General features: G+C 50.0%; 1 protein-coding gene across 1 annotated transcript in view; it reads right to left on the reverse strand.

Annotated features, from left to right (window-relative positions):
• LOC144602179 (SH3 and multiple ankyrin repeat domains protein 2-like) overlaps positions 1–14,981 on the reverse strand; it is a 154,595-nt gene that overhangs the window by 24,355 nt on the left and 115,259 nt on the right. Inside the window, exon 8 of the mRNA XM_078414915.1 lies at positions 10,890–13,440. Within this exon, the coding sequence (XP_078271041.1) occupies positions 10,890–13,440 (2,551 nt within the window). The remainder of the gene's footprint in view (positions 1–10,889; positions 13,441–14,981) is intronic.

Consider the following 14,981-nt stretch of genomic DNA (forward strand, 5'->3'; position numbering starts at 1 on the left):
ACCATCCAAGTCTGTCCACCTTCTCCATGTAGCTAATATGCTCTGGTCCAGGCATCATTCTGGTAAAGGAAGGCACAAAGTGCTGGAGTAGCTCAGCAGTCAGTCAGGCAGCATTTCAGGAGGACACACAGATAGGCGAACATTTCAAGTCGGGACCCTTCCTCATTCTTAAGAAGGGTCCCAACCCGAAACGTTGCCTATCCATTTTATCCTGAGATGTTGCCTGACCCGCTGAGTTACTCCAGCACTCTTGTATCTTTCCATAATTCCGATCAACCTCTGCACCCTTTCCAAAGCCTCCATATCCTTCCTGCATTAGGGGACCGGAATTGCGCACAATAGGCAATAGACAATAGGTGCAGGAGCTAATCAGCCCTTCGAGCCAGCACCATTAGCTTCATTATGACTTCCTGACTCTAGGGGTGTGGATGCGGATTTGTGGGTATTAATCCTAGCAGAAGCTAATCCCCAATCTTGTGGGCGTTTGAATGAGATGGGTGATGGGATGGTGAGGTTCTTTACAATCTTTCTCAGGACAGGGCTGGCCAAGGTTAGAAGCCCATGGGAAGATACAAGCAGAACATGTCTGAACCATTCAGCAAGTCGGGGAGCATGTGTAGAAAGAGAAACACAGTTCATGTCACAGGTCTTTCCACAGATGCTGCCGGACCTGCTGAGTGCTTCCACCATTTTCTATTCTTGATTCCAGAATTTCAATATCTGTAGTTCGTTTCTTTCCTTTCTAGTATTAAATTGGGGAACTAGCTCCTCCTGGGCCTGGGCTAGGTAACTATCCAGCAACCAAAGATAGACATGCAATGCTGGAGTAACTCAGCAGGTCGGGCAGCATCCCTGGAGAGAAGGAATGGGTGACGTTTCGGGTCGAGACCTGACTTCAGACTCAAAACTTCAGAGTCTGAAGAAAGGTTCCGATTCGAAACATCACCTATTCCTTTTCTCGAGATGCTGCCTGACCCACTGAGTTACTCCAGCACTCTGTGAAACGTCACCTATCCATGTTCTCCAGAGATGCTGCCTGACCCGCTGAGTTACTCCAGCACTCTGTGAAACATCACCTATCCGTGTTCTCCAGAGATGCTGCCTGACCCGCTGAGTTAGTCCAGCACTCTGTGAAACGTCAACAGTCCATGTTCTCCAGAGATGCTGCCTGACCCACTGAGTTACTCCAGCATTGTGTGTCTATTTTTGGTATAATCCAGCATCTGCAGCTCCTTCCTATCCAGCAACCTAACTCATTTGAACCCAGAAGATGGAGCTTGAGTAGGAAAAAAAAACAAACTGCAGATGCTGGTTTAAATCGAAGGTAGACACAAAATGCTGGAGTAACTCAGCGGGTCAGGCAGCATCTCTGAAGAGAAGGAATGGGTGACGTTTCGGGTCAAGACCCTTTTTCAGACGGAGGTTGGGTGTTGGTGTAAGATTCTAAACGTATTTACGTCTCATCTGACTTCAAACCCACCTGTTTTTAGAGCTAAAGTTCATCCAAATCTTTCCGATATTTGTGAGAAAAAATGAACTTCCATGATGTGCGTGCTCATATAGTTCAGTCCCAGCATAAAGATAACTAGTTTAGTTTTAGTTTAGGTTAGTTTGGCACGTATACCGAGGTACAGTGAAAAGCTTTTGTTGCGTGCTAACCAGTCAGCGGAAAGACATGATTACAATCGAGCCATTAATGGTGTATCGATACATGATAAGGGAATAACGTTTACTGCAAGGCAAAGCCAGGCTAAGTCTGATCAAGGATAGCCCGGTTTTTTTTCAGTTTGTTTTATTGTCACGTGTACCGAGGTACAGTGAAAAGCCTTTATTGCGTGCTGACCAGTCAGCAGAAAGACTATTGATTACATGATTACAATCAAGCCATCCGCAGTGAACAGATACATTGGTAACGGGAATAATGTTTAGTGCAGGATAAAGTCCAGTAACGACTGAAGAAGGGTCTCGACCCGAAACGTCACCCATTCCTTCTCTCCAGAGATGCTGCCTGTCCTGCTGAGTTACTCCAGCTTTTTGCGATACCAAGGGTCAGCAATGCAGTCTATCGTGATTAGTAACAGATTAGTAACCACAGAGGGAGTTAGCTGGCCGATCATGTTTTATACATCAAAGTTATCACACGCACGATCGACACTTACAAGCATCAGCATCGAATCTCTTGCAACGCAGAGCTTTCACGGAAATAACCTTGGCCATGTTCTTCTTGTCGCGTGTTCAGGTGGATAAACCTGCTTTCAACCATTGCAGGAAATGGTTCCACTTCCCACAGACCTAGATCCAGATCTAGATCCGGTCATGGGACTGAGCACTAAAACCAACGCTGACTATCCTGTGTAGAACTGAAGGGGCATTGATTGCCAAGACAATGGAGAATTTGCTCTCTGACCTGCGTGACCTGCGTGGGTTTTCTCCGAGATCTTCGGTTTCCTCCCACACTCCAAAGACGTACAGGTATGTAGGTTAATTGGCTGGGTAAATGTAAAAAATTGTCCCTAGTGGGTGTAGGATAGTGTTAATGTGCGGGGATCGCTGGGCGGCACGGACTTGGTGGGCCGAAAAGGCCTGTTTCCGGCTGTATATATATGATATGATATGATATGATATGATATGATATGATATGATATGATATGATATGATGATATGATATGATATGATGATATGATATGATATGATGATGATATGAACTGGACCTAACGGAACCCATGGCAATAGTTTGAAGACTATTGTGCGGCACGGTGGCGCAACGGGTAGAGCTGCTGCCTTACAGCGCCAGAGGCCCGGATTCGATCCTGACTAATTGTGCTTGTCTGTACAGAGTTTGTACGTTCTCCCCGTGACCTGCTTGGGTTTTCTTCGAGATCTTCAGTTTTCTCCCACACTCCAAAGACATGCAGGTTTGTAGGTTAATTGGTTTGGTATAAATGTATGTACATAAAATTGTCCCTAATGTGGTAATGCTGGTCAGTGCGGACTCGGTGGGCTGAAGGGCCTGCTTCTGTATTCTTTCTGTAAATTAACCTAAAACTAAGCAGCAGTGGAGTTCTTACTGTTGCGACTGTTATGTATTTCTCAACTCTTATCACAAAATCTACTTACTGACTGTTATCGTATTATTATTTACGGGTGCTTCCTGTGCACGCACTTACTACCACCTCTCCTGTGACCGTGACTGCACTCCAACTCCAGCAATAAAGCACTTTGGACCTTCCTCAAAAACATGGTACAAAACATGGTACAAAATGGTACAAAATGGCCAGCTTGTCTTACAGTGTGGAAACATGCCCTTCCGGCCACCATGACCACATCGGCCACCATGCCCCATCCACACTAGTCCCACAGGCCTGCAGTTGGCCCATCTATGTACTAAAACTCATTTGTTTGTTTGTTTGTTCCTGAACTACAGCCAAAATGGTACATGATATCGCAACTATTTTAGGCCCACCTTACTCACCGTCGTCCCTTTGGTGCCAATGGAAGAAGTTTCATTGAAATCGGTGTTATATTTTTAAAGTTATTCACATTTTAAAGTTTATATCCATCTCCCAGGGAGGGAGGGAGGGAGGGAGGGGGGATAAGGGGGGTTGAGGGGGATGGGGTGGGGGGAAGGGGAGGGGGAAGGGGATGGAGGGGGGAGGGAGGGGGGAGCAGGGAGGGGGGGGAGGAGAGGGTGCTGCACCAATGCAGGAGAGGCTTGGGCCCAACGGGTCCACGGTCTGATATCCCTCTAAACCTGCCCAGTCCATGCACCAGTCTGAATGTTTCTTTAACATTGCGATAGTGCCTGCCTCCTCTGGCAGCTCGTTCCATGCACCCTCTGTGTGAAAAAGTTGTTCGTTTTAGTAAGGAATGGAAAATGATCCCAAGTTTAATTTGTTAATTATGAAATAGTTATGGTATTGCGCTGATTGCCATCCACATGAGGAATCTTAACCCATTCGTGTCTGAAAAGCTTAAAAAGCATGACTCTAATTATGAAATGTCTTAGTCCATGCCAATGGGTGACGTTTCGGGTCGAGACCCTTCTTCAGACTGAAGATCAGTTTGAAGAAGGGTCTCGACCCGAAACGTCACCCATTCCTTCTCTCCCGAGATGCTGCCTGACCCGCTGAGTTACTCCAGCATTTTGTGAATAAATACCTTCGATTTGTACCAGCATCTGCAGTTATTTTCTTATAGTCCATGCCAATGGTTCACTGCAATGTCTATTCCGTCAAGAGCACTTTATGTAAAGTCTGCCGTGGTACAATGAGGCAGCAACTCCACTCCACCCCTTCTCCACTGTGTCAATCTGCTGAGTGGGCCCAACATTATCACGAATGCGTAGTTTCTTCAATCCAACTGTATTTTTTGCTTAGTTTAGTTTAGTGAGACAGCGTGGGAAGAGGCCCTTCGGTCCACCGAGTCCGTGCCGACCAGCAACTCCACTGCTATGCCTCCAGGTTTGTACGTTAATTGGCTGGGTAAATGTAAATGTAAAAATTGTCCCTAGTGGGTGTATGATAGTGTTAATGTACGGAGATCACTGGGCGGCACGGACTTGGAGGGCCGAAAAGGCCTGTTTCCGGCTGTATATATATGATACGATATAACTCACTTGCTTTTTATGCTGCCGTTTCCAGCACAATGTCAGCAGGCACGCGGACTGTGGAGATGATGGGGGAGCTCCCTAACTGTGACTCAAAATTGGAAAATGACCACTTCAACAGTCTTTCATCAAAATACCTCCCTTTGCACTTCTTTTACCGGCAGAACTAATTTAAAATGAGCATCATTACTCCTCTCCATCCACCTGCACAGTTCCTCTTACGATCTCGTTAATTAAATCACAGCTGCGCTCGATGGTCTCCCATATTAATTCGAAAGTTAACTCACTGGACATTAAGACACATCCTGTGTCAAAACTGATTTTGCTCATTTCATTGATTGCGCATTTTTATGATAAAGTGGAAGTGATAGACAATAGATGCTTCTGATGCAATTGATTGTTAATTAACCTCAGTCTAACCTTCATGTGAGTTTATAGTTTGTACTAAAAGTACCTTGGATTGAGAAATGTACTTAGGCACAATTAGAATTTGGCATTTGCAGATTAAAAGAAAAAAGACAATAGACAATAAGTGCAGGAGGAGGCCATTCGGCCCTTCGAGCCTGTACGCACCGCCATTCAATGTGATCACGGCTGATCATTCTCAATCAGTACCCCGTTCCTGCCTTCTCCCCATACCCCCTGACTCCGCTATCCTTAAGAGCTCTATCCAGCTCTCTCTTGAATGCATCCAGAGAATTGGCCTCCACTGCCTTCTGAGGCAGAGAATTCCACAGATTCACAACTCTCTGAGTGAAAAAGTTTTTCCACATCTCCGTTCTAAATGGCCGACCCCTTATTCGTAAACTGTGGCCCCTGGTTCTGGACTCCCCCTCCCCATAGCATGATGGTTACGTGACTGGACTAATGATTCTGGGTCTAACTCAGATCCCAACACAACAGCTGGGTAATGTGAATCCGAACGACCACATGAATCCAAAATTAAAGAAAAGTCTTATGTCGGAACGGTAGCCACGAAACAACAAGGTTGTTCACTCATGCACTTCAGTGATCTTTGTGACATCTCATTGAATCTTACCGAAAAGTGAAAGGTTTGGATAGAGTGGATGTGGAGAGGAATGTTTCCACCAGTGGGAGAGTCTAGGACTGGATGTCACACTTCAGAATTCAAGGATGTTCCTTTAGAAGGATGAGAGGGGATCTTATCGAAACGTATAAGATTATTAAGGAGTTGGACACGTTAGAAGCAGGAAACATGATCCCAATGTTGGGGGAGTCCAGAACCAGGGGCCACAGTTTAAGAATAAGGGGTAGGCCACTTAGAACGGAGATGAGGAAAAACCATTTCAGTCAGAGAGTTGTGAATCTGTGGAATTCTCTGCCTCAGAAGGCAGTGGAGGCCAATTCTCTAAATGCATTCAAGAGAGAGCTAGACAGAGCTCTTAAGGATAGCAGAGACAGGGGGTATGGGGAGAAGGCGGGAACGGGGTACTGATTGAGAATGATCAGCTATGATCACATTGAATGGCGGTGCTGGCTCGATGGGCCGAATGGCCTACTCCTGCACCTATTGTCTATTGTCTATTTAGGAAGGAGATGAGGAGGAATTTCTTTAGTCAGATGGTAGTGAATCTGTGGAATTCACTGCCGAAGAAGGCTGTGGAGGCCAAGTCAATGGATATTTCCCAGGTGGCGATATATAGATTCTTGATTAGTGCGGGTGTCAGGCGTTATGGGGAGAAGGCAGGAGAATGGGGTTAGGAGGGGGAGATAGATCAGCCATGATTGAATGGCGGAGTAGACTTGATGGGCCGAATGGCCTAATTCTGCTCCTATCACTTATGAACCTAGGCCAGACGCGAGGTGCCGGAGGACTGGAGAGCTGCCAATGTTGTTCCTCTGTTTGAGAAGGGAAGTGGTGATAATCCAGATAATTATCGGCTGGCGAGCCTCACGTCAAAGGTAGGGCAGCTATTGAAAAAGATTCTTCACTATAAGGTATTCTCCCAATTGCAAGGGAACTGGATAATTAAGAATAGCTTTGTGCTTTATGCGCAAGGTGCTGGAGTAGCTCAGCGGGACAGGCAGCATCTCTGGAGAGAAGGAACGGGTGACGTTTCGAGTGGAGACCCTTCTTCAGACTTCAAACTAGCTACGTCACCATGCAGTCCCATTATTTACACAACACTGTAAAAAGATGCCAATAGTTTCATAACATGATCGATTTATCAGAAGATTAAATCACAATTCTTCCATTTCACCACTTGCTCCATCTCACATAGACTTCAAGGGATTCCCTATCTAATTCCTCTTTCTTTGGCTCCTTGCCAAGACTTTGGTTGGGTAAGTTTCCCAGCTTTACAGTAAGGAAACACTGCATGCAACGTCCGAGTGTGGTAGGGATGGGACTAGTGCCCAATGAGAACACACATATACATATATATATACAATTATAATAGGATGTGGAAACACACCATTCTACCAGACCCTTCTCCAGACTCGACCCGAAACGTCACCCATTCCTTCTCTCCAAAGGTCCCGCTGAGTTACTCCAGCATTTTGTGTCGATCTTTGGTGTAAACCAGCATCTGTGGACACCATCAGCCACCTTGGGGCGGCACGGTGGCGCAGCGGTAACGTTGCTGCCTCACGGCGCCAGAGACCCTGGTTCAATCCCGACCACGGGTACTGTCTGTCTGGGGTTTGTACGTTCTCCCCGTGACCTGCGTGGGTTTTCTCCGGGATCTCCGGTTTCCTCCCACACTCCAAAGATGTACAGGTTTGTAGGTTAATTGACTTTGTTGAAATTGTAAATTGACCCTAGTGTGCGCGGGGATCGCTGGTCGGTACGGACTCGGTGGGCCGAAGGGCCTGTTTCCGCGCTGCATCTCTAAACTAAACCAAACATGGCTTTATGCGCGGCAAGGCATCTCGTACAATCTTAGTTTAGTTTCGTTTAGAAATACTTTGGAAATGGCCCACAAAATACTGGCGACTTAGTTTAGAGAAACAGCGCAGTAACAAACCCTTCGGCCCACCGAGTCCGCGCCGACCAGCGATCCCCCACACTAACACTACCCTACACCCAACTTGGAACAATTTACAATCATACCAAGCCAATTCACCTACAAACCTGTACGTCTTTGGAGTGTGGGAGGAAACTAGAGGTCCCGGAGAAAACCCACGCGGGTCACGGGGAGAACGTACAAACTCCGTACAGACGGCGCCCGTAGTCAGGATCGAACCCGGGTCTCTGGCGCTGTGAGGCAGCAACTCTACCGCCGCGCCACCGTGCCGCCCAGAAACTCTTGCAGAGAGAATAAGTAGGTTGTTTCTATGCATTCTGTACTTAAACCAGGCAGTGTACTTACAGTCTGTATGGCAATAATCTTACCGATCTGCCGGCACAAAATAATAATTTCCCTGTACCTTGGTGCACGTGATAATAAAATTGAAATGGCAGATAGTTTAATCTCTTATCGGGTCTGGTTTACATTTGACTCCTGATCATTAATGTAACGGACCTCAACTGTGTGAAAACGCACACCCCCAGATTCAGGGACAGCTTCTTCCCAGCTGTTATCAGGCAACTGAACCAACCTACCACAACCAGAGAGCAGTCCTGAACTATGTAGGTTAATTGGCTGGGTAAATGTAAAAATTGTCCCTAGTGGGTGTAGGATAGTGTTAATGTACGGGGATCGCTGGGCGGCACGGACTTGGAGGGCCGAAAAGGCCTGTTTCCGGCTGTATATATATGATATGATATGATATGATATAGACAATAGACAATAGACAATAGGTGCAGGAGGAGGCCATTCGGCCCTTCGAGCCAGCAACGCCATTCAATGTGATCATGGCTGATCATTCTCAATCAGTACCCCGTTCCTGCCTTCTCCCCATACCCCCTGACTCCGCTATCCTTAAGAGTTCTATCCAGCTCTCTCTTGAATGCATTCAGAGAATTGGCCTCCACTGGCTTCTGAGGTAGAGAATTCCACAGATTCACGACTCTGACTGAAAAAGTTTTTCCTCATCTCAGTTCTAAATGGCCTACCCATTATTCTTAAACTGTGGCCCCTTGTTCTGGACTCCCCCAACATTGGGAACATGTTTCCTGCCTCTAACGTGTCCAACTCCTTAATAACCTTATACGTTTCGATAAGATCTCCTCTCATCCTTCTAAATTCCAGTGTATGCAAGCCTAGTCGCTCCAGTCTTTCAACATATGACAGTCCCGCCATTCCGGGAATTAACCTAGTAAACCTACGCCCTCAATAGCAAGAATATCCGTCCTCAAATTTGGAGACCAAAACTGCACACAGTACTCCAGGTGCAGTCTCACTAGGGCCCTGTACAACTGCAGAAGGACCTCTTTGCTCCTATACTCAACCCCTCTTGTTATGAAGGCCAACATTCCATTGGCTTTCTTCACTGCCTGCTGTACCTGCATGCTTCCTTTCAGTGACTGATGCACTAGGACACCCAGATCTCGTTGTACGTCCCCTTTTCCTAACTTGACACCATTCAGATAATACTCTGCCTTCCTATTCCTACCACCAAAGTGGATAACCTCATACTTATCCACATTAAACTGCATCTGCCATGCATCCGCCCACTCACACAACCTGTCCAAGTCACCCTGCAACCTCATAGCATCTTCCTCACAGTTCACACTACCACCCAGCTTTGTATCATCTGCAAATTTGCTAATGGTACTTTTAATCCCTTCATCCAAGTCATTAATGTATATTGTAAATAGCTGCGGTCCCAGTACCGAGCCTTGCGGTACCCCACTAGTTACTGCCTGCCATTCTGAAAGGGACCCATTTATCCCCACTCTTTGCTTTCTGTCTGTCAACCAATTTTCTATCCATGTCAGTACCCTACCTCCAATACCATGTGCTCTAATTTTGCCCACTAATCTCCTATGTGGGACCTTGTCGAAGGCTTTTTGAAAGTCGAGGTACACCACATCCACCGGCTCTCCCCTGTCAATTTTCCTAGTTACATCCTCAAAGAACTCCAGAAGATTAGTCAAGCATGATTTCCCCTTCGTAAATCCATGCTGACTCGGAACGATCCTGTTACTGCTATCCAAATGCTCCGCAATTTCGTCTTTTATCATTGACTCCAGCATCTTCCCCACCACTGATGTCAGACTAACTGGTCTATAATTTCCCGTTTTCTCTCTCCCTCCTTTCTTAAAAAGTGGGACAACATTAGCTACCCTCCAATCCACAGGAACTGATCCTGAATCTATAGAACATTGGAAAATGATCAGCAATGCGTCCACAATTTCTAGAGCCACCTCCTTAAGTACCCTGGGATGCAGACCATCAGGCCCTGGGGATTTATCAGCCTTCAGTCCCATCAGTCTACCCAACACCATTTCCTGCCTAATGTGGATTTCCTTCAGTTCCTCCGTCACCCTATGATCTCTGGCCACTAGAACATCTGGGAGATTGCTTGTATCTTCCTTAGTGAACACAGATCCAAAGTACCGGTTCAACTCGTCTGCCATCTCCTTGTTCCCCTTAATAAATTCCCCCACTTCTGTCTTCAAGGGACCCACATTTGCCTTGACTATTTTTTTCCTCTTTACATACCTAAAGAAGCTACTGTCTACCTCGTTGGTGACCCTCGGACTATCCTTGATCGGACTTTGCTGGCTTCACCTTGCACTAAACGTTATTCCCCTTATCATGTACCTGTAACACTGTGAACGGCTCGATTGTAATCATGTATTGTCTTTCTGCTCACTGGATGTCAGCACGCAACAAAAAGCTTTTCACTGTACCTCGGTACACGTGACAACAGAAACATAGAAACATGGAAAATAGGTGCAGGAGTAGGCCATTCGGCCCCTCGAGCCAGCACCGCCATTCAATATGATGATGGCTGATCATCCAAAATCAGTACCCCTTTCCTGTTTACTCCCCATACCCCCTGACTCCGTTAGCCCGAAGAGCTAAATCTAACTCTCCCTGGAGAACATCCAGTCTTAATTGTTAAGTGTATGTTGGTGTGGTCATTGGTGAGCGGGGCACCAAGACACATTCCTTGTACATGCACATACTTGGCCAATAAACTTATTCATTTCATTTCATTACATTTCATTTCGAATTGGCCTCCGCTGCTTTCTGTGGCAGAGAGTTCCAAGAGAATACACTAAACTGAACAGAAACTGCACTCGACTGCCCTCTGAGGTCAGCCATACCACTCAGTTGAGGGGCGGGTTGGAGAGAGGCATTACACGCTGGGCCCCGCCACTACCGATCATAATTGTGTGAAACAGCAAAAGGGAATAAGCTGCCGTTACCTTGTTCCATAAAGTGCCCCTCTGGCAGCAGGAGGGTGATCCAAGTCCTCTGTTGGTCTGGGCACCTTGTCCTTGTTCATTTGCTGCAGTATCGAGTTCAGTTCACTAATGACATTTGCCTTGGCGTCTGTCACGGCGGGAACCTTCATCTCTGGCCCGTCTCCCCAGAGTTTGGAGGTCCTCTGCAGTGGGGATTTCAGGGCCTCGGGTGGGACCCCCACCCCGGGGGGAGGAGGTGGAGGTGCGGGCGGTGGCGGCCCGGACAGACCATCCATGTTCACCTCCACCAGAGCGTCCTTGTACACGGCGATGGTGGGCTTGACCTTGGGCTTGGGGGGCACGGGGGGCTTGTCGACCAGGAACGCCTGGCCGTCGGCGTAGACCGTGCACGTGTCCAGGTTGTCCCCGGCCTCGGACGACAGGGTGGAGATGCTGGAGACGGTGGACACGGTGCTGGTGGTCTCCAGGTGGTGGTCGCGGTCGCTGTTGCTGCGGCTCTCCACCTCCTCGATGCCCGAGTCCACCACGCTGTCGGGCGGGCAGGAGGCGGGGGCTGGAGGGCCGGGGAGCCCAGGGGTCTTCGGTGGAGCTGGGGAGGAGATGGTGGTGGTGGCAGTGGTCCCACCAATGACGCCCCTGGCCTGCGGGGCGGCCGCCTTGCCCTGCCTCAGCAGGTCGGACAGGGAGGGGGCGGCCGGGGGGTCGTCGGTGCTCTCGAAGCTGTTGGCGAACTCCAGGGGCGGCGGCAGGGGCTCGGAGAAGAGGAACAGGTCCTCCTCCACGTCGATGGAGGCCAGTAGAGGCGGGGGGATGCGGAAGGGCAGCACCGCGGTGTCCTCCACCGAGCTGACCGTGATAATGGTCTTGGCCAGGGGCTTCTTGCCACCGTCCGCGGGCATGGCCGGGGGCAAGGCTGGGTTGGCAACCTCCGAGCCCGGCTCCGGGTGGACCATCAGCAGCCCACCCACCTCCCTCTCCTCCTCCCTCTTCTTCTTGTTCATCATCTTCATCTCCTCCTCCATCTCCTCCATCTCCACCTTGCCCCCTCCTTGGGCTTCTCCTCCTGCCTCCGCCTTGCGATGGACCTCCTTTCTCGTGGCGGGCAGGGTGGACGATGATGGTGAAGGGGAGGAGGAGGGGGCAGGAGGAGGGTTGGCTTTGACCCTGGTCGTACACGCGTCCGCGCTGCCCCGCGACTTGGTGTCGATGTACAAGGGCTTGCCGAGCTCGCCCCGGCCCTGCTCGGCTTTGGCGGCGTTCAGGGGGGCGGCTTGGTCTTTGGCCGCCCTGGTCCGGGCCACCAGCGCCATGGTAGCGTTTCCATCCAACAGCTTGCCCGTCACCGGGTGCACGTAGCTGCCGCTGCTGTTGTTGTTGTTGGAGGTGCCAGGCATCTTGGTGGAGGTGGAGATGGAGGTGGGGGTGGAGGTGGTCTTGTTACTGTTGTTGGAGGTGCCAGGCATCTTGGTGGAGGTGGAGATGGAGGTGGGGGTGGACCTGCCGTTGCTGTTGTTGGAGGTGCCAGGCATCTTGGCTGTGGGTGTGGATGTGGTGGACCTGCTGCTGTTGTTGGAGATGCCGGGCATCTTGTTGGTGGAGGTGGTGGTGGACCTGCCGTTGCACTCGATGTCCTCCTTCTTGGAGGCCACGTTGAGTATCCTGGCACTGCCGTGGCCCCGCTGGGCGGCGGTGGCATCACCTCCTGGGGCGCCGGGCTTGGACAGGGCAAGAGGCACCAGGTGTCCGTAGCGCCCCTCGCTGCCGAACATGACGCCCTCGTCGATGGACTTGGAGTGGCGCAGGCGGGCGCCGGGCACGGGGGCCACGTCCTCGTCGCCCAGGTCGGTGGAGAGGAAGGCGGGCGAGTGGCGCTTGGCCTCGATGCGTTTCTCCCGGTCCCGCACGGCCCCGGCGATGGCGGCCGCGAACGGGTTGCACAGGGCGTCGTCTGGCCGGAGATGCACCTGGTGGTCGCACACCTGTCCCTCGATCTCCACGCTGCTGCCCTGGCTGCTCTTGCCGCTGCTGCTGGTCGACGGCTCCTTGACGATGATGGTGGGGATGGGGATGGAGCACGTCTTCTCCGGGCTGTCCTCCACTTTGGACTGCTTGACCAGCTGGCCTTTCCGCCTGGCCGGCTTGGCGGGCACGTACACCGCCTTGTTGCCCACGTCGGAGTAGGGGTTCTCGGGCACGTTCCCCCTCCTGCCCCTCATGGTCTGGTGCGAGGCGTTCGGCTTGTACTGGTCCTCAGAGTCCACGGAGTAGTGCTGGGAGTCCTGCCGGTGGTACATGGCTCTCTTCTGGCGCTCCGACCCAATGCCCTCGGGTCTGGTCGCGTTGTGGCTCCTCAACACAGAGTTGTGGTTGAAGCCGGGCTTGATGGTGCCATAACCCCGTGGCGAAGACGGCTTGGGCGTGTTGTAAGGCGGCGACGGGGGCGAGACCGAGGGCGGAGGTGGGATATCTTCGGCGGTGTCTGGCATGGACAAACTTCGGGTAAATTTCAATAACGGAGGGGCTAAAAATTGTTTCTCTTCTTCTAACATACCTGCGCACACACACACACACACACACATGGAAAGAGGCCACAGTGAGAACGGTTTGTTAGGCGGGAACTTCAGTCCGTACAATACCGACACAAATTGCTGGAGTAACTCGGTGGGTCGTAAGTGATAGGAGCGGAATTAGACCGTTTGGCCCATCGAATCTACTCCGCCATTCAATCATGGCTGATCTATCTCTCCCTCCTAACCCCATTCTCCTGCCTTCTCCCCATAAGCCTTGACACCCTGTACTAATCAAGAATCTATCTGTCTCTGCCTTAACAATATCCATTGACTTGGCCTCCACAGCCTTCTGTGGCAAAGCCTGTGGTCATGTAGCATCTCTGTGGAACATGGTACGTGATCGGTGGGGCCAAGCGTAGATTGGCGGCCGTAGCAACCAACACTTGTGTACGGTCCACCAAGGCACACTGGATTTCCCAGTCGCTAACTATTTTAGTTCCCCTTTCCATTCCCACCCCCTTCCCATTCCCACCCCCTTCCCATTCCCACCCCCTTCCCATTCCCACCCCCTTCCCATTCCCACCCCCTTCCCATTCCCATCCCCTTCCCATTCCCATGTTAATCTTCCTGTCCTGGACCTCCTCTGTTGTCAGAGAGAGGCCGCACACAAACTGGACGAGCAGCACCTCATATTCTGCCTGGGCAGCATCCAACCCAATGGTATGAACATTGAATTCCCCAACGTCAGGTAACCTCTAACAGCCCCCTCCTTCCCCATCCTCTATATTCCTCATACCTCCACTTTCTTACCCCCCCCCCACCCCTCTCCCCTATGCCCCACCTGGACTCGCACCAATTTCTCCCCTCCCCCTCCTCCGGCATCCTTTCCTCCAGCTTCACAATTTGGAACTCTTCATCTGCCTATCTCACACCTTCTGTTTTCATCTCTGGCCTTTGTCCCAACCGTCGGTCTATCGAGAACACCACTGGTCCAATCAGTCCGAAGAAAGGTCCCAGCCCGAAACGCCACCTTATCCATGTTCTCCAGAGGTGCTGCCTGACTCGCTGAGTTACTCCAGCACTCTGTGTCCTTTTATGGATTAGATGATGTTCTGGCCCAGGACCATTCTTGGTCCTGAGATTAGAGCCATTATTCCATCTGCTGATATATTAAGATGTACCCCATTGTTTCACCAAGCTTAGTCATTTACATTGGTAACTCAGGTAATTTCATAGAAACATATAAACATAGAAAATAGGTGCAGGAGGAGGCTATTAGTCCCTTCGAGCCAGCACCGCCATTCACTGTGATCACGGCTGATCATCCACAATCAGTAACCCATGCCTGCCTTCTTGGTCCTGACCTAAACATCAACTATCCATGGTCTCCAGGGATGCTGCCTGACCCGCTGAGTTACTCCAGCACTCTGTGTCTTTTTTTTTTGTAAACCAGCATCTGCAGTTCCTTGTCCCTTGTGCACTGTATTGAACCATGTTCCCTTTGGCACACAATATTTCTTACGGCAACAATGAATAAACCGTTAATGCCACGCCTATTGAGTTGGCGCTCCGTAAACCTAGT

The sequence above is a fragment of the Rhinoraja longicauda genome, chromosome 18, assembly GCF_053455715.1.
Source record: "Rhinoraja longicauda isolate Sanriku21f chromosome 18, sRhiLon1.1, whole genome shotgun sequence".
NCBI classification, from domain to species: domain Eukaryota; kingdom Metazoa; phylum Chordata; class Chondrichthyes; order Rajiformes; family Arhynchobatidae; genus Rhinoraja; species Rhinoraja longicauda.